Genomic DNA, 21,281 nt, shown 5'->3' on the forward strand with positions numbered 1-21,281 from the left:
ACCCGGTACGGTATGTTACGTGTCTGCTCAGGAGAGGCCGTCCTTCAGTGCCACTACACACACAGACCTGTCTGTCCCGCTCGAACCGTTCCATTTCCTCTGCGTAGGTGAAATACAATCTATAGGCCAGGCCTGGGTTGAGAACAAGTGGTCTAGAAGTGAGAGCGAGACAAAGACCAGGAACTACATACATCAGGACAATAGTGAAAAATAGACACTCCAACTGATTCTGCATTTGGGGCTCCACTCGCATGCCGGTCATTCATGGTTGAATGATGCTCTAATTGTGGAATGAGAGGACACTACAATTACACTACCCAAGCAATGTTAACACATTAGAAGGATAATTCACCCCAAAATGAAAATGTACTTGCCCTCATGTCTTTCCAAACCTCTATGACTTTCCTTCTTTTGCAATGACTTTCCTTCTTTTGATATTTTGAAAAATGTCTCTGTCTTTCTTTACAATGAAATTCAGTCGCATTCAGTGTTATTTTGGACCCCACCGACTTTCATTGTATGGACAAAAATAGCTAAAGTAATCTTCAGAGAAATAATCTCCTCTTGTAGTTGTAGTCCCTTTAAAAGAGAGCCATATAAACAAAAACAGGGCAAAGTAATTGACAAATTAAAATTTTTGTGTGACCTATCCCTTTAAACCACTATGTGTAAATGCGTGACACTATCACTAACGCCCAATGATTTGTTTTCGATTTAAAAATATTGTTTCCTTGCATTCCTGCTTTAGAGCTCATCATAACTAGACATAGGCTACATGACTTTTTCAGGTTTAGTTTAATTTTTTTTTTTTAAAGTTAGGCTACCTTATATATCCAGATGATTCAAGACTGTAGGAACCAGTGTTCTTCAAAAATTAAAATAAGGATTATCTTGATTTTTAGTTATTTTAACTTATTTCAACGCTTGTTTTGTCTTATTTTAAACAATTTAAAAGGAATAGTTCACCCAAAAATGATTTTTTTTGTGACATGTAGGTAACCAAACAGCTGGGCCCTATTGACTTCCATAGTATGAAAAAAAAAAAAAAACTAGAAGTCAATGGGGCCCATCAACTGTTTGGTTACCGAGATTCTTTAAAACATCTTCTTTTGTGTTCAGCTGAAGAGAGAAATTCAAACAGGTTTGGAACAACATGAGGGTGAGTAAACGATGACAGAATTTTCATTTTTGGGTGAACTATCCCTTTAAGTCATCTTAAGGTCCCCTTTCAAGTTTGCTGATGCCCCCTACTGGGTCCTGGTGCCCTGGTTGAGAACTGCTGTTTTTACTTCAGTTTTTACTGAAGGTTGGGGGAGGACACATCATCCATCCAGGAGCAAACTTGCTTCTTCTGTGTGGGTGGAAATGAGAAAGCCTGTGTTAGGTGCAATCTCCAGAAATTGGATTATAGCTATATTAGATGGCTGCAAAGAGGAAGTTGATGGAAAACCAAATTGTTCATGACACATTTATTTAGCTAACCAAGTTTTTCCCCCAATAATGTCCTTACTAAAGTACATAACATCTTCATATTTTCCAAAGCCTTTTCCTCTCTAGCCTCCAAACTTTTAGATGACATCTAGTTATCTACAAATTACAGTCTGTGTTTATATACGGCTGATTTCACACAGCCACCATTTTGAAATCGAAAGTGAGGCTCCGGTGGTTAGAACCCCGGAAGTAAAGATAAACAACCATGCCTTGGACTACCAACCTGAAGCTGCTGCCGTGATTTACACTATTGGATGTTAATATCCAATATAGGATATGTATATACTTCGTTCCTGCTTCTTTTTTTACTTTCTGAATTATATATATATAAAAAAAAAATTATAAATGAATTTCACTGTTTATAGACTAAAGTATGAAAGAAATGTATGTACAGTTTTAGAATAACTCATTTCTACATTAAACACAACAATACGCCATCGCATTCGCGACTCTCCTGTGATTAAAGGCGGCATTTCCGGTTTTCTTCCCACCGGAAATCGCTTTCGATTTCAAAATAACGGCTGTGTGAAATCAGCGTATTACAGTCCATATTCACCTGGGATTGTAAACAAAATATTTATGTATTTGGATATATGTCTTTTCCCATCCTATATGAAGAAAGCATCAGGTGCAGATGCAGTGACTCAACCCCAGTCCAAACGCAGTGACCGTGGCTGTGCCGAACAAAAGCTGACTAAAGATCTGCAGGTCTCCAGAGGCCTGAGCCTCTCTGAAAATTGCCGCCCATTAGAGCCAACACACTCCCTCCTGCAGCGCTGCTGCCTCAGCACTCTACCACACACAATCAATAAGTGGAAATGGAGCCCAAATTCCTGGAAAGGTTCACTCCAAAACACATTGGTCTTCACATGCACATTATCACAAACATTACTACATAATTTCAAGCAGTGACATACTTTTATGGCTAATGAGTTTCTTTCATTTCTTGAGCTGTATATCTGTTACATTAGGCAAATATATTGAACAAACATTATCATTATCTTTGTCTATTTCAGCAGTAAATATCATTCATAGTACCACTCACATTATCACTTGTTATAATCACAAACTTAACTAATTTAGAAAGGTTTATACTTTCAAGAAAAAACGTCTCGGGTTACAACTGTAACCCCTGTTCTCTGAGAAGGGAACACAGCGTCGATGACGACACTTTGGGGAACGCCCTTAGCGTAACGCATCTGTATGAATGAAACTAATCCAATCCAATGTTCTGCGTCGTGACGTAACATGTGACGGCATACACGGAAGCTACAAAGGGACGCCGGCACACAACAGAGTTAGCTTCTGCGATGAAGCAAGTCGCTCCCAGGCATGGGAAGGCGTGGCGAAGGGGCTCAGTGTCTTGTTCCCTTCTCAGGGAACACGGATTACAGTCGAGACGTTCCCTTTCGAGGGAACTCGAACTGCGTCGATGACAACACTTTGGGGAACGAGTACCCACTATGCCACAACGAGCCCTGCCTGTCCCAGTGTGAAGCTGTGCACAGACACAGGACGAGAACACTAGAGTGCCTGGTGTAGAAGGAATGTCCAGGCTATAGAATCTGATAAAAGTATGAGGGGTGGCCTATCCTGCATCGCACACTTCTTGGATCAGGGCCCCTGAAAAGAGGGCTCTAGAGGATGCCATGCCTCTGGTTGAATGAGCCCTCACGGTCAAAGGTGAAGGCAAGCTGCACACCTGATTGGCCATAGAGATAGCCTGAACGACCCAGTTACTGATGGTCTGTTTAAATGCAGGATGCCCCTTCTTGGGCGACCCGAAGCACACCAGCAACTGGTCTGACTTCTGCCATGAAGAAGACCTCTGGACATAAATCTCGAGAGCTCTGACAGGGCAGAGCAAATTAAGTCTTTCTTCATCCGCCGTCACGTGAGATGGAGGATGAAAAGCCTGCAGAACCGTAGGCCGTGCCACATTAGATGGCATTTTAGGCACATAGCCTGGCCTGGGATGCAAGATAGCTTTAATGTGCGTTCTCTGCTCATAATTTTAATTCCTCAGAATTAAATGCAGCCATAAAGACTGGATAAGTGAAACACAGTCTGAATGGTATAGGCTGAATTAAAATATCTAACTTCTTCAAGTCAGATAATATTCCATCATTTTAAGTTCTTAGAATTAAATGCAGCCATAATCACCAGACAATACTGTTTTAATATATATTTATACGGTCTTGTAATCTTCACTTGCAGTTGAAAAAAAGCAACATCGAGGGGAAAGCGCCCGACGTCATTGCGTTTTTTCCCACTGTCCAATCGAATGAATGGAGAGGTGGGCCTTCCGTTGTAGTGACGAAAGCTACAGTTGGTTTGAACGTCCGGAGACTGCAATAATGGAGGATAAACTTGTGGTGGCTGTCGCGGGTTACCAGGAGCTTAACGACTTAACAAAGCGTAACTACCACAATGTTAACAAAAAGTAAATAAAGTTAATAAAAGGCTAATATGACGTTTACTTGGGGAGGAGTGAAAAAAGTGCAGGCAAGACGGACAGATCTCTCTTCTCGCAGTGGTTCAGACACCTGTGAGATCAAAGACTGATATCGCGGGATTCGCGCTCGTGGACGGTGTTGCTAATAAACTGGATGTAATTTAAGTTCTGTAGCTTTTATATGAAAATAAATATAATGAACAAGACACCCAAAGTACTTGTTATTTAATTACATTCCAAATACGTGTTTATCAATAATTTTTTTTTTAACACAGACATGTTTTTATATATATTGTTTTAATAAAAATTACATCACATAACCCATATCGCACTGTCAGAGAGTTTATTCACACATAACATACGTATACACATAAAACATGATATCAGAGTTTTAAAATCAAACATTTTAAAAGAGAACAATACATCACGGTTGTTTAAACCAATGAGCATTAAGCTGTGTCGTCAGCAAGTCGTTTCCCATCGTGCTTTTGATCAGCGCAGTCGGTGGAGAGCAACTGCGACTGCAGAATCCGACAGGTGCGCCTTGCGGTCGCGAGAGTGTTTTGACATCAGTCAGCATGACATCAGAGCAAAGCGCACCGCACTCGGAATCATTTCTAACTGGCATGCATCTCGTGGTGATCACCGGTGATCGGTTCTCCGCAGATTTTGCTCATCTCAAACAAGCCTATGCTTTAGGTGCGTTACGCTAAGGCCATTCCCCAAAGTGTCGTCATCGACACAGTTCGAGTTCCCTCGAAAGGCCTCTAAAACCAAATTTTTATATATTATTCAGTGTTGCCAAGTGCGGTTGCCAAGTATGCGGTTTTCTCACGGAATTGGACTACTTTTACACTGTTGCTGCGGGTTGTTTTTTTAGTCTGTGAGTTGAAGTGACCAAGACCTACATTTTTACCCACTGGAACGCATTTTTTACCCCCTGAAACATGATTGGGCTAGTTTAGGCCATGATTGGGCTGGTTTTGAATAGCAATTGAATATTATTATATTGTATTATATGCCCATATAAAGTCCAATATTGATATTACTAAATTAATACAGATTTCAATTAAATGAAATTTGGAATATGAAGGTTTGAATGGTTAAAATTGTTCAAACTTGATATACATTCCAAAATATATTTGTTATGTTTCTCTTTTGCTTTAATGAAACTAAAAACTTTATTTTGAAGTTAAATTGGGAATCCACATTGGTCTCAAACTTTTTGCTTTGATTATCATTAAGGAGTAAGTTTTATGCCTTCTCCTCAGATTATAGAGTCTGAGAAGTTTTTAGGAAGCGACTTAGAATCAGCATTATCCCAGAGCACAGAGATTGTGAAGCTCAGAAAAGGGAACAATCCCTTCTGTTGCACCAGACTTATTATAAAGACAGGGCTCAAAAGAGAATGAGAGAGAAGAAGAAGGAATAGAGATTTAGAAGAAGGAAAAGGATTGTGGAGAGAGAGATAGATGACAGACTTGGAAGAACAGCACAGCATTAGCTGATCACTGGGGACAAGCGTATCTCAGGCTTAATATTTTGCTTAATTCAGCTTTTAATTATCAATTTTGTTGAACGGTGCAGTGGCAGCATTATCAAAATGCCTCTTTGTAATCTCCTGGCTCTCAGACACACCATTACAGGAATGAGTTCACACACACTCTGACAGGAGAATGTTTTTTTTTCATTTCAGTATTACATCCCCTCCTCTCCCTGTCAACCAATGTCAGAGTGATAGAGGGAGACTAGTCAGAAACAAACCGGCCTTTGCAGTGCTGGATGGGTATTATGTTAATTCCCTGGATCCTCCCATTGGTAAAATCCTGGGTTGTCTTGATGTAGCACAAAGGGAACAGTTTACTTACAAAAAATGAATAATTACATGATTCATATAAAATAATTATATATATTTCATATGAATGATGTATTAATCGATAATAATGATGATAATCGAGCATATACATCATTAATTTTGAAAAATGATGGTGTGTGTGTAATTTATTTGCATTGTATAATATTGTATATATTTCATTGTATATTTCATAGCATTTATTGATTAATGTCATTTTGATTTATAACATGTTAAAATATGAATAAATTAATAAATAGTATTTTGTTGCATTTCAAACATTGATTATTTAAATAACATTGTAATTCATAATGAAAATTAAATTGAAAAAAAAAGAGGGTTTTAAACTACATCATATGAATTTTTTGAAATTCAATTCTAATGTGTTCAGTTCCAATTTAAATGACAATTCTGCAGCCTGTTTTCTCTCTCATTTAGAAAATAAATTTAAAAGTCATTCTCTGTTCAGTTACGTGGTGTTCAACTTTGGTTTGTTGGACCGAGTGTCGCAGGTCTGGAATCAGACAGACGTGGCATGAAATCAGACTCTTGCAAACAAGAAGTCTTTTCCATAATATACAGATCCCTGCTTCAACGCACGCACTGGCATTTCAGTTTTTTGCTTCCTATGAAGTTATATGGAATTATTTTTGCTGTCTTGTTTACAGCCTGTTTTTAAGCGATATAACATGTTCGTTTTTCTTTCTCAGTCTCTTCCTGTATCCACTGTGCCTTAAGCTTGTGTTTGTTCAAGACCTTTTCCCTTCCCTCCTATTTTGAGCCCCTGCTCTCCTCTGTCCATTCATCTCTCCATCTCAGATCCCCTTACACTCACCCCCCACTCGCGCTTTCATGTTGACTTTGTTACTGAGTGCCGATGAAACAGCCCACCGGCCGCTCTGAGCTGAAACACATGCTCTCCAGAAATGATGGTCGTGCCTGCCAGCGGGGGGCTGTGGGGAATTCTGTGTTTTCTTCCGTCCAACTGAGCCAACCTTAGATAACCATTCAGTCTGTGTTGTTTCGTGCAGGGTTGTTTTCACTGCGCTCTCTCGTTTCCGTCTCGCACAGCTAATGTGTTGTGTAGGCACTCATTTTGCTGGAGAGGTTTACAACGATGGAGACTGGAGTTTCAGGGGCCAGTGGCTCTCTGCCGTATGCACAAAACAGCAAGATCTTTTTGTGTACTAAAAGGCCGTTCAGTTGCCCTGAGGTTAGGGGTGTAACGGTACACAGAAGTCACGGTTCGGTTCATACCTCGTTTCAGACATCACGGTTCGGTACGAGTTTGGTACAATGGAGGGAAAAGCAAAACAAAAATGTAGAAGGCAATTTTTTTTTATTGTGCATGTCTCAGGCTGTACCACCTAGTGTATTACTACATTTGAGTAATTCATGTAATTAATTATAATGTTATTGTTATTATACATGTTATTAATTCATAATAAATTAATTTGCTATCTTTCAGATCAAATTTGTTTTCCTTAAAATTTTTAAATTAACACTAACTTTATTCTTATCTGAATTTATAAATAATTTCTTTCTGTATAAAATAATACTACCATTAAAAAACACATTTGATTTTCCTTTTTTTTTAACCAATGTAGTGTAACTTAAAAATAAACAGATTAGTGCTCTGTTTGAGGACAAGAAATGAAAACCAATGCAATATGATGAATGTCCAAAAGATGGCGCCCACAGACTGTTTTTAAATGGGTTGGATAGGGATAAATAGATAAGATAACAGCTGTCATCATGACTCATGAATGTTTTGCTGGTCAAACGGAAAATATATATAGTTCTGATTCCCCCCCCTCCCGTTTATCTACAGTTCAGATCTAGAATTCTGAAGTGAAATAAAGTAGCGCTGTAATCATTTTTTTTTATGAATTAACCATGCAAGAGAAAGAGAGAAAGTGCGCGCGTGCAAGTGAGTAAAATAATATTGAAGCTTGTTGGTTTAATTAATTGTAACTGACTTGGAAACCGAAGTTTTCCCAAATTTGCGATTTTAAAGAGGCCGGCGGGTCCTCTAACTCTTGTGGGTCGCCACCACTCGCCATACTCGTCCTTACCTTAGTGCTGCTATCTCTGACTCACTGGACCGTCGACCTGACATAAAACTGCATACCAGAGAATGTAATAAGACGGGCTCTGTGGACACATAGGCGGAGCTCGCCTAAGCCGATGGTACAGATTATGTGTCCCTAAAGAACCCGCGTATCTAACAGTAGTTCCGCATTACATTAATTAATTTGCACGCGAGTTTTATTTATTTTTATACCGTGTATTCTCCGTGTAAATTCATGCACCGAACCGTGACGCCCGTACTGTTTCGGTTCAATACGAATACATGTACCGTTCGTTCCACCCCTTCCTGAGGTCTGGGAAATCCACACTGTGTCTACTTTCTATTCAGTAAATTGGATTGAATCCAGATTATTTAAGCAGTTTATAGTTACGGCTTGGGCTTTGGCTTCTATTCTGTGTAGTTTAATTAACATTTGAATGTAAATGTGATCTCACTCCTCATGTAAATTAGATTTCACAACAATCAAGATTGTAAGATCGATGGTCATTTATTATAAATGTGCGGCTAAATACAGGTGTAAATAGGGTCTAAAATGTTTTGAGCTTGTCTACTTTTGACCACTTCCAGAGGTAGGTAAATGTGGTAAATGTGTTTGAACAGCCACAAAAGACTAATGCGGAAACATTATGGGAAGCATGCCAACCAGATGGGATTTAAACTTTGTTGGCTGGAGGCCCAAGTTTGTTTTGAAAATGAAAACGTACCAAGCACAATGTTCTCACACTACTCACAAGCCTGGTTTCTCCCAAGGTTTTTTCTCCATTCTGTCACCTGATGGTGTTTTAGTTCCTTGCCACTGTTGCATTTGGCTAGGCTTTTGCTTGGGGACACTTAATATTCAACAATATTATTGATCTGCCTGCATTGACACCATTATATGAGAACTGAACTGAGCTGGACGATGACATCACTGTTTTCCCCAGAGCAGCTGTATAGATGAATGACCTAAATTAATTACTTTTTTAAAACAGATATGAACCATAACTTAACTTACTTTAGCTGGACTATGACATTTTCTTCTAGATCTGCTGTACAGCTGAAACAAACTTTGATGCATTATTTTCCTGTTATCACTGTAAAGCAGCTTTGAAACAATCTGTATTGTGAACAATGCTATAAATAAAGGTGACTTCACTTGACTGACCGCATTCGGCCTGGTCTTGCAGCTATCAGAGCAGAAACGAAAGTTGCTGCTCTCCGTATGTTTTTCTGTCGTCTCTGGGCACGTTCATGCGTAAATTGCGCAAGCTTGTTTTGTCCATTAGATCGAAAGATCTGAAAAAGCCCATACATTTACCTGCACATAGTCCCTCCCCTAGAAGAAATCACAAATCAGGACAGAAGTGGAAAAAAGAGACGAATTAAAACACCAGGTGTAAATGGGAATGCGTCTCCCCTGTCTATACTTGAGATCCAATCAACCAAAATGCATCTTCATACCAGGTGTAAATATAGAGTTATTTTAGCATTATTTATATATTATATATTTTTTTTATCAATATACAGTATGTTTTCAGTTTGCATTTTAATTTTAGTTTACGTTTTAGTAATTTTGTTATAGTAATAGTAGTTTATAGCAATTTTTATTATTGTATATATCATTTCTTTTATTATTAAACATTTCTAAATAGAAATAGTTCTAGCTTTAATAATTTAGTACTTCAATTTAAATGTATATATTTCATTTAGTTCCCAGTTAGTTAAGTTTTTCATCTAATATATATTTTTTATTTTATTTCAGTTTATTTAAATTACCAAAAACTATTTTAATAGTTTTAGTTTTATTAAATTTTAACAACACATCTCTAATTTCTACAAGTATCAAATTGTCTCAGATGTTCATTTTTTAAATAAAAAATAACTATGACAATTGTACAAAGAACTTTAATGTTAGTTGCATTCCTAGGATAATGTGATTTTGGAAGAAATGAATGAGGAATGTTCATTAAAATAATTTTTCAGACATCTTGCCAACTCTGAAAACAGTTTGTGAAAATCCTGGCATCTCTGAATCAGAGAAATTACTAGGATATTTTTGTCAGGAGAAAAATCTGAGACTTCTATTGCTCTCCATTTAATATCATTGCTTTATTGAAGAAACAACTGAGATATTTAAGACATCATTTGTCATTTTTCTTTCCCATGAAAAATTTACTGTATGTTCTGGAAAAAAATCTTACTGGGCGAATTGTTTAATTACCGCATACAGATACATGTTTAAACGACATTACATAAAGACATCTTTTTATATAATCTATGTAGTTTCTCCTTCGCTGAAGCTAGCTATTAAGAGTTCAGAAAATCCTTTCTAATGTGTTGAGCACTCAGTCAGTGCCATATTAAGAGGATCTCTCTCTGTACACCACCAGCAGCACTTAAGCATAGCTTTGCAGCTTTTGAATCAATTTAGCCCCTCAGTTTACCAGCAATCAAAATGGAGAATCTCTTCCTGCAATTTCAGTCTTGCTTTTATTTTTTTTTCAGGTGTACTTTAAAGTTTTTTAAAAAACTTGTTTTTTTGGTTCTCTATTCGTGTGCTTTGTTGTAGAGCTGCACGATTCTGGATAAATCACTTTTTTTTTTCAAATAGAGATAACGATTCTCTCACGATTCTGAACAGACAACTAAACCAAATAACATGTTACTTACTAGATGTTCTGACAAAATATTAATTGCTAATAAATACTTCACTTGTGTCATTACTGGGTTGATCGTTTTTGAACAAATCTGAATTGAATGAATGATTCAATGGAAATTTTTTTTGCACTTGCTGCCAGTGTTGCCAAGTATGCGGTTTTCATGCAGAATTGGGCTACTTTTACACTGTTGCCGCTGGGTTTTTTAGGCCGTGGGTTGACGCGACCAACAGTCATACGGTCATACCACTTATTACACGTCATTTCACCACATAAATAATTATGTGAATAAGAGATATTGATTGGAGATGAAGCCGTTTTTAAAATCGTACCTGTTTGTTATCTTATAATCCATTACAGTGTACAGAACAATCGTCTCAAAACCTGTTGTTATTGGGGAATAACATACCGCTGGATGGTGCGATTGACCAATCAGAATCAAGTATTCCACAGAGCCGTCTAACAGACCTTGTGCACCCAAGAAACAAGCGTGCAGCCATCTTTAGAATTTTCTCATTGAGCTTCCGTTTCTGCGGTAGCTCTGTATATTTCTCTGGCATCGCTGTCGAATAGTAATTAGCTGGTGAAGTTATTGTAGAGTTAATGAAAGTTATCATGAGCGTTGTAATATTTGAAGCGGATGTCATAACAAATGTCAGTAGACCGGTTCATTCATAAATCCGTAAAATCTTACCTTCATACTGTGGAATAACCGGAAGACAGAACACAATGAACGTAATGCTGAAAAGGGGCGGAGCTAAATACGGTCTATAACAAGAAATAATAAGCGCAAAACACAGATTTGAATCTTCCGGTGTGATTTTGTCAAATGTTCAATTGACACAGGTGAATCGTTGTCATATAGGAATAAGATTGCATGGGTGTTTGAATCGAGATCTCGATCTTTTAAAGTAACACCAGGTTACTTTTGCTCTCGGGGTGGGGTCCCCCTACAGTTGGGAAACAGTATTGTCCTCTAGACCTCTACTACTGTCGTAAACTCTGTCATCCTACATGCACGTGCAATTGTCAGCATGTCATATGAATATAATTTCATGGGTTTTATTTTTTTCTAACGACAAATGATCGCGATGATCACGTTTACAAGCCAGCGTCATTATAGTAGCCTAGTCTATTGGTTACCGTTTTACTGGATCTATATGATACTTCAATACAATGTTTGAGTGGTAGATAATAACCATATATCGTCAATATTATAATATCAAGCTACCATAAATGAATCTGCAAATTTTACAAATCGATTATAGCTTGAGACAAGACAAATAAACAAATATCACAGACATATGTCAGGCTATGGCAGACGTGTCATTCAACCTATTGTAAGTCGATGTACCATCACAAGAGACTTGGAAATATATTATGAAGGTTGAAAAGTTACCTGGTGTTACTTTAACGTTCAGATCTACTTTGTTGCAATATGACACGTTACACAATTTTTAATCTGCATGTGGAATATAGTGATGGATCATGCATTGTTTCATGTGGGTGTCACCGGTGATTTGTAGAGGATACGGTAAGCAGTGGCTGCCGGTTCACAACAGCCTTTAGTTCCTGATAACATTCAGTTCCATGCTCAAAAAACAAAACAGGGTAATGAATTAGGTTTTGCTTTTTCATAACTGCCACTCTTTCTTAATCTGTCGGATCCATACTGAGTGTGGAATGAAACCATTCCTCTCACAGGAGGAACAGTCTGGCATGTTGCTCACACAGAGAGCTACCCCCCTCCAAGCACACAGCAGCACAGTATCAGGAAGGCAGCTTTGCCCTGCTGTTTAGCCAGCAATAAGAGTTATAATCCCTCCACTTTAGGTTCTGCTGAATTCCATTTGGGTTGAGGTCAGCGCCATTATTTCACTGATTATTGCCTGATGAAAGTGGAAAGTTTGTGGATTAGTTCTCGACAGGGGTTGTTTCTCTGTGTATCAGCAAAAATCCGAGGTCGGTTCTGCTACACAAAACTTTAGCTTAATAAATTAGTTGGACCTCTACATTAACCCTTGTGTTCTGTTTGTAGTCTGAGAGACCCCCAGGTCATATTAACAGCTAATGTTACATTATATATGTTACTTATTCCTGGGGTGCCCCAGACAAATAATGCCCATTCTAATTCCAAAATTTTTTTTTGAGTCTATTAGGGAGTTATTAGGTTGCACCTTATTTTACAGTACGTGCACTTACATGTACTTGCAGTGTACTAGAAAGTACTGGTAATATAAGGTAACTAGATGGGTTAAGGTTAGATTTAGGGGTAGGTTCAGGGTTAGTACCAATAGTTATTGCCCAGTTATTGTAATTACTATAGTATGTACATGGGGAACAGGACTGTAAAATAAAGTGCTACCAGTTATTTTTGAGCATTATACATCCGAAAAGTTTTGCAAGCAAAACCAATAATCCCCCCCCCCCCCCCCCCATTTGCTCTCAAATTTGTTTTTGTTGTGAAATATGTGAAATAATTGGACACACACTCTAAAACAAGGTTCTCAAACTAAACCTGTTTGAGACTCAAAAAGTTTTAAAGGAAAACAAAATAGCGGTTTGTCTTGCAATGCCCAATGATGCCCAATTCTTTGGATGCACAATAGTCTCAAAATAAGATTATTTTATATTTAGATATATATTTTTTAGATAGTTGTTTGTTTCGATTTGTTTTATTGTATTTTTTACAATGTGTTTTTTGCTGAAATCAAACCGACCCTGAACAAACCCAATGTAAGTCACATTGCTAGAAAAAAGACATGTCTAATTTGTGATTAGTTAAAGCTGCCTACTGAGTTTTCAGTATGTCATAATTAATGGAAAATAAAGCTTAACTTCAAAATTACTTTTAGAAAAATACTGGTTTAGCAATGGTATATAGCAGGTACTGACACAGCCTGTGTGTGTCTGTGTGTGTTTGGTTTATGCCATCCTGTCAGGCAGTGTTCGGCTGAATCAGGGGGTCAAACAGGGGCTAGATTAGAATGGCGAGAGACTGACACATGTGAAGCCTGTCCTTTCTGCTGCTGATAACCTCAGACAGCCACTGTTCTGGGTCAGGAAGAGAGTAGTGGGGGGCATGAGGCACAACGTGGTGAGAGAACAAAAAAAGTTGGTGACCTTCCTGTGGACGAGGATTAAAGTGTGCTTCCTGTGCACATCCCCCTCTGTTCTTTTCCCAGGGTCCCTCTGACACCAGCACCGCAGTCTCAGCCTGAGCCTCAACTTTGGGGCGGGGTCTATATTTAGCTCTCCAGGGTCACACGACAGCGTGGCTAACCAGTGTAGCTTCTCAAAGTCTGCCCTAAACCAGTTTGAGTAGTCCTCATGTGATTAACACTAACTGGGATGTGTGGCACGAGGCCTGTCTGCACCGATCACACACAAATGCATTCAGGAATGACAATGTACTTAAAAGTTCTTGCACTTCTGGTCTCACAACAGATGCATATGCATGCATGCGCATGATTTTGTTGCTACCCTTATATCAGTGTTGATGAATATGTATTATTAAAAATGAGAGGGTTACTAATTAGGATATTACATTCCAAATGCATCTCCATAAATTTGTTTTTCAGTAAACGATAGAGCCATTCATCACTCTGTTAGCGTATCTTTGCTCTTCTTAAAGATTCACTCGCACTTAAACAGAAAGATCTTTGAGTAAAATCAAGTGTGTCATTATCAAAACAGGTTGATGCACAAAAAAGTCCTTGTATATTGACCTAGACTACATGTGAGAACAGAATATATGCATCTCATTTCTCATCAAGCCTTTTTGTCAAATTATGCTTAAAGTTTGTCGATGTTATGTGTGTATTTGGGATATTTAAAACTAACTATGAAATTAGCCTTAGCAAGACAAAGGGCAAGTGGAAAGTCTGTTTTTTAAATTTGTTGTTTCCACCACCGTCATTTCCACCAGAATATGAAAACCAGTATTATTTGATGTGGTAGAAATGACAATAAAGTGCAAATGTTCATGAAAAAGGCAGAATTTTCCTGTGGCGCATTTATTTGCACCAGAAGAGGGACGATCCTTTACACTAAAGTCGGATACAATAACAAAACACGCGAATAATCTCACTCATCCAAAATCTCAGAAATAACCAGTAGCGGATTGCAGCCTTACAGAGAGACCCAGGAAGAGTTTGCCACTTTTAGGCTGCACCTGGACGTTTCTGAATGGTTAGTGGATACATTTATGTAGTTGTTGTGGAGTTACATTAATTCATCTGTTTCTGGGGGATTTCCATGGAAAATAGAATTAATCCACTGCTCTCTTGTCTTGTCTGAGGCTGGGACTCTAAATAGTGTTCTGTGCTTGTCTGTGGGGCCAACGACAACAGTTTGCATGCTTTGCTCGAACTTTTGCCATTGGGTTAGAACTGTTTACACTGTTGTGGCTTGTATTAACCAAATGGCGGCGCCGTGGGTAGAAACGTGCAGATTAAGGGGCGGTAATATTATCCCCTTCCTACGTCAGAAGGGGAGCGAAATCTGATCGGCTTATTTTTTGACATGCTTGCAGATAAAGGCTTACCAAAACAAAGTTACTGGGTTGTCACTTTTTACGTTTTCTGGGTTGGTAGATGCACAGGGGACCCAATTATAGCACTTAAAGGGTAACTAAACCCCTGGTCAGAGCCTGACTCCACCCACTGGCAATATTTGAAAAATGCTGGAAAAGTGGGCGGAGATAGAGGGGATGAACGGATACTCTATCCTGATCGTTTTCAATACTCGCAATTCCAACTCCTGACTCGCTACAGTGGTTTTGACGAAACAAGATGGTTTTTATACTGCCATGGACGTGGTAGCTCGTACCAAGGGTGTGGTAAGCTGAAACCTGCTTACGTCAGCTCTCACCGCTACCGTCACGAACTACCGCAAACATCCAATAGGAAAATTCAACTGCAGTAGCCACCGTTCAACCTGAAGAGGGCAGCACTCAGATGTTTTTACACCATATATTGTAGAATTAAAACACTTTATACCCAAATGTCAAAAAAGTTACTCGAATCAATGAACAGTACTAATAAAGCCCCAGTCTTACAGATCATTAATTTAAAAAAGTTGGTTTAGTGTTTAGTTACCCTTTAAACACGGAAAAAGTCTGATTTTCATATGTCACCTTTAAAAAAAATGTTTTAAACATAGATAGCAAAATATATATATATATTTCTTGAGCACCAAATCAGCATATTAGAATGATTTCTGAAGGATCATGTGACACTGAAGACTGGAGTAATGATGCTGACAATTCAGCTTTGCATCACAGGAATAAATTACATTTTAAAATATATTATAACAGAAAACAGTAAAACCGTAATAATAATACTGTTTTTACATGATTTTTCATCAAATAAAAGCAGGCTCGATGAGCATAAGAGAGATCTTTCAAAAACATAAAAAAAAATCTTACCGACCCCAAATGTTTTAATGGTAGTGTATTTGGTGAAAGTCCACAGGGTCAAAAGTGTCCATAGTTGAAGAAACTCACAGGCCTGAAGTCTGAGATGGGAAAAAATCTTCACAATGTCTAAGCTATGGGCCATATTTAGTATTATAGTGTGTTTATATTGAGTGTGTTTATATATAAGGCAGATTTATTTAGTTTTCCCTTGCTGTCGTCCTCTCAGATGGTTATTCCCGACTTAATTCCTCTTCCCTCTCTCTCTTCACTCTCTCTGTTTGTACAGACTCATACTCAGCCGCTGGCAGTGAGGGCAGTATTTCCACCTCGGTGGCCTCTCTGCCGCCCCAGGCTTCGGGCAGTTCGGCCCCAAACTCCCCTGGCTCCCGTCGCTCTGTCAGCACCCTGAAGAAGTGGCTGACCAATCCGGTGCGTAAACTAAGCGCCGGGGCGACCGGAACGGCGAAGGGGGAGCGGCAGGTCCGCAAACTGGATGGCAAACCACCGCCTCCACCCACCAGGAGCAGCCAAGACCTGGGCAGCCCGCAAACAACAGAGGAGCAGTTCACCATCCTGCCAGTCATAGACAAAGAGCTGGTAAGGAAAATGTTGTGATGTGGGATGTTTTCACTCAAACCACTCGATATTTTTCATTATCAGTATCAAGAAGCCTTTGTATTCTGTTTTTAAAGTGAAATTAGAATTGGCCATTCTTTTTTATGGAATGTTGCAGTGATTATTAGGGGTGTGCGTATTGACAAAAAATTACATCTAGATATTTTCCGGATCTGATTGTTGTTGTTTTTTTCGATAATGATGATCAGACAATATTTTGCTGAGTGTGTTATAGTGTTGGTGCCTTGGCAGGTTTGGGACTGCCGTGGACAGCTGACTCGTAAAGTTTTTGTTATTCTTCATATTTTGCGCAGTGGTTCGCAGCAGTGACAGAAATTTAATAAAAAAATTCAATTAGAATAATATGACACTAAAGGGCTGTTACCAATCAATCAAAATCAGTCTTTGCAATGCAGAGGAAACACAGAAGCTGCATCTGAAGTAGCATTTAGATGTATTTACACAGACTGTTTAATGCAGCTCAGAGTGTATGCATCATTGCAGTGTATGCACTCTTTAGGCAATATTTTTTGTGTTTGGTTTTTGCAAAGTGAGGGACATACTCGATAATGTCAGATAGCACATCAAAACAAAAATTACGATATTATCGTAGACAATATATATCGCACACCCCAGTGTTTATTATAAATGATTTATCAGTGCACAATTTTTTTAAATTTTTTTATTTATTTGTGTGCTCTCGTAAACTATAATCAAAATAACATCCCCTCCGCCTTGCGACAACATCTCTTCTCTTCTCTGATGACGTGTTTACTGGTGTGAGGGCAGGACAACCTGTCACTCACATGAGATCACAGCAATAGCAAACCGCAATGATCCAACGATCCATTCCAATCAATTCCCGATAGACAAAATCAAGTCCCGCCTTACATTTTTTCTTGTTTCTAAGTCATTTCACTCGGTTATACATCACAATATGGAGGGAAAGACTGCCTCTTACAGAAAACATCAGTATACATCACAGTACAGATGTCTCTGTTTTTCATAATGCTGTGTGAATTGCACCAAACGGTGCAACCAACTGCTCACTGGAGCCCTGTGGTTCACCTCTGTCCGAAAGAACTGTTTGATGTGACCTTTAATTACTAGGACCCTCTAACACAACCACACATCGTAGTCACACAGAGAAAGGAATTATGGGTCAGCTCTATTTTGACCTGAATATTGATGTTTGTGAAAGACCATGAAGGTTGTGGTTCCTGTTTGTTTTAAAGCAGTATTTTATGTGTGTTTGTGTGTGCAGGAGTGGAGAGATGGCCTGCCTGCTCTCTGTGACTGCGATCCCGGTAACCTGCAGTCCTACAGCTTGCAGTCAGACTCTCCACTGGGATCCACCACACTAGGACATACACAGGTAAGTCAGATTGCCAGAATCAGACTATTGGATTCATTTTGAATACTTTTTTAAACCATAATGTATTTAAATGTACTTTAATCAAATGTTTTACCTAAAAAAGTGTGCATGTGCTCTTTCTTTAAGTTTGTTGGATAAAGTAAAACATAAAATTGCTACATTTGATTAAAAAAGAAATATATAATTCAAACTATAATTCAAGCCCTGTTTACACCTGGTATTAAGATGCGTTTTGGTAGATCGGATCACAAGTGGACGACACTAAATACAGGTGTAAACGGGGTCTAAAACGTTTTGAGTTTGTCCACTTTTGACCACTTCCGGAGTTAGTCGAAAACACATTAGACCGGATTGCTTTCATGTGGTCGAATGTGAACAGCCACAAAAGACTGCCTACTCTCCTCCTACTGACCTAATGCAGAAACATTATGGGAAAGCACGCTTGCCAGACGGGATTTAAACTTTGGCTTGAGATCCAGATTTGGTTTGAAGACGAAAAATGTATCAAGCACAATGTTCTCTCACTATTCCTGATTTTTAACACGCGCTCACCGCGTTCGGCCTGATTTCGCAGCTATCAGAGCAGAAACGAAAGCTGCTGCTCTCCGTATGTTTTTCTGTTTTCTCCGGTCATGTTCATATGTGAGTAGCATGAGCTTATTTCGTCCATTAGTTTGAAAGATCGTGAAAAAAACCCACATACATTTACCCGCCATAGACCCTCCCCTCGAAGAAATCCGGACAGAAGTGGTTGAAACTGGACAAAAGAGACGGATATAAACACCAGGTGTAAATTGGTATGTGTCTCCCTTGTCTACCTCATCTATCCGATCGACCAAAACGCATCTTATTACCAGGTGTAAACAGGGCCTTTGTATAGATGCTTTTTGGGGTCACTGTAGGTGTGATCAAAGGATCTTGTTTACTTGCTGTAAGTGTCTCAAATAAAACCTTTTAACATCAGACTTCACACCGCCCATCAAAAGTCTGTGGACATGTCATCTGAAGCAGAGGCTTCTGTACATAGACTCTTAGTAAGAATGAATAATGGAAAGAGAAAACAAGAAAGGAGGTTGCAAGGTTGTATTAGGGGCTTTTTGTCAGTTTGCACAGGGGTTCAATGTGTTAGTATCCACGCTGAGTGTGAGAGAGGCCAGATGGTCATTTGACTGATGGGTCATTTGTTGCCAGGCTCTTTTCTACAGGTTGAACCTTTAAAAGTGAAAACACACATTGATCAAACAGACTTCTTATGTTCTTATGTTGGGTTCTGTTAAACCAAGAAGCTGTGGTTTACAGTGTATTTGGAACAGCTAAGGGCCGTTGTTTGGCATGACGCAGAGCGCCTAAAACCCCTATTAGCTGTTCAAAATTCACTATAAATCACAGCTTGCAGGCTTATTGCTTTTATAAAATGGCTATTCCACATACCTAGTAAGGTTTCATGAAATAAACACACAGACACAAAAATGTAATGCTATTGATAAAAAATATTAATCTTTCATCATTCAATGTATGTCTTCAGAAGCGGAATGGTTGCCAACACAGACGCAGTGGCGCAGTAATACTGATGTAATACGTTTCACAGGGTTATGTTTGTAGTGTAATTTACAAAGGCTTTGAACGCAGCTCAAATAATCATAATCAAGGACCGGAACTATCTGTTTTATAATTTGTATTTTCTATTTTAATAAAAAAATTACATCACAAATTACACTGCTGTTCTAAAGTTTGGGGTCGGTAAAATTATTTTTAATATATAATATTTTTAATATATTTTAAAATGTAATTTATTCCTGTGATGCAAAGCTGAATTTTCAGCATCATTACTCCAGTCTTCAGTGTCACATGATCCTTCAGAAATCATTCTAATATGCTGATTTGGTGCTCAAGAAACATTTATTATTATTTATTATATTGTGCTGCTTAAATTTTTTTGTGGAAACCGCAATACATTTTAATGATTTTTGGTTGAATAGAAAGTTCAAAAGAACAGCATTTATTTACTTTTGATAAATTTAATGTGTTTCCTCAAATAGAAGTATTGCCCCTAAACTTTTTGAACGGTAGTGTATATTATCAGCATAACAATTTAAGGGAAAAATTCAATTGAAACATTAACATGAATCTATTGCTTTTATCCTCTTCCTTCTAGTGCTAAAATTATAGTTATTTACAAATTTAAAACTCAAGATTTTCAATGTTGGTCTCAGACATTTTGGACCCCACTGTATATTTTTGTATGTCGTGTACACTATCTGAGCCAGAGCACACAAATGAATACAAAACACACATAAACAATCACAATAGCTGGAAGAGGTAATGCAAATCCAGATTAATGGCTAAATGCAATAACATTCATTATTTCATTCGATCGTTTCATCAGAAGGTGAGTGGTGAAAGGTAATTATGACCAGAGGTGCAGAACAAAAAGAGTTAGAGACTGAGATCTTAAGCACTGTGATTCTAATTGGAAATCAATTTAATATACTAAGAAACAACATGAACTTCAGGTCTAGACTTGTAAGTGATACTAATCACAGCCTCAGGCATTATTTACAAGGACAATCGTTGCGGTAAATTTAAGTTTTTTTAAATTACACTACCATTTGAAAGTTGGGGGTCAGTAAGATTTTTTTTAATTTATTTGAAAAGTCTCTTATGGTCAACAAAGCTGCATTTATTTGATCAAAAATACAGTAAAAACGGTAATATTATTGTGAAATATTATTAAACTTTGAAACAGTTTTTTATGTTAATGTTATATGTTAAAATATAATTTGAAATATAATTAATAAAATAAATCTTTTGTAACATTATGAATGTCTTTACTGCTGCTTTTGATGTGTCCTTTCTGAATAAATGAAGAAAATGAAACACTTACTGACCCCATACTTTTGAAAACGTAGTCCATAACAAATGAATAGTGCTAATGGTTAACCATTATAATAAATGTCCCCCTTAATATCTCATGCAGCTATTTTCCCTCTTATATAGATATTTATACGTTTTGCTGGAAAACAAGACAAACATTCTGCAGTGTGTATTGGGGCTAGTTACTTAGTATTGGTGTTGCTCTTCAATGTTATGCATTACTCTGTGACTTCCTGTCTCTCTCCATAGAGAGGCTGAGGTTTTAGTTTTATCATATTCATTTCTGTCTCTGATTCAGCTCAGCTGACAGCCCGCTTTGTACCTGACACAGAAAGATTTGCTGTGGGGATCCAGCGTGAGTTTGTTATTTGTTGGCTAATGGAAAATTCCTGAATGAATATGTAAGCGCTCCTCGGATCCGGCCTGTCTCCTGGACAGAGGAACGCAGCATATGTTATCAAACTGGCTGTCT

General features: G+C 38.2%; 1 protein-coding gene across 3 annotated transcripts in view; it reads left to right on the forward strand.

The window, feature by feature from the left end:
• arhgef25a (Rho guanine nucleotide exchange factor (GEF) 25a) overlaps positions 1-21,281 on the forward strand; it is a 111,089-nt gene that overhangs the window by 65,970 nt on the left and 23,838 nt on the right. For all 3 annotated transcript variants that reach the window (XM_056239081.1, XM_056239092.1, XM_056239097.1), the window contains 2 exons: positions 16,232-16,542; positions 17,825-17,935. In XM_056239081.1, coding sequence (XP_056095056.1) covers positions 16,232-16,542; positions 17,825-17,935 — 422 coding nt within the window. The remainder of the gene's footprint in view (positions 1-16,231; positions 16,543-17,824; positions 17,936-21,281) is intronic.

This window comes from Rhinichthys klamathensis, unplaced genomic scaffold, assembly GCF_029890125.1.
Source record: "Rhinichthys klamathensis goyatoka isolate OS25496 unplaced genomic scaffold, OSU_Roscu_1.1 h1tg000020l_1, whole genome shotgun sequence".
Lineage (NCBI taxonomy): Eukaryota > Metazoa > Chordata > Actinopteri > Cypriniformes > Leuciscidae > Rhinichthys > Rhinichthys klamathensis.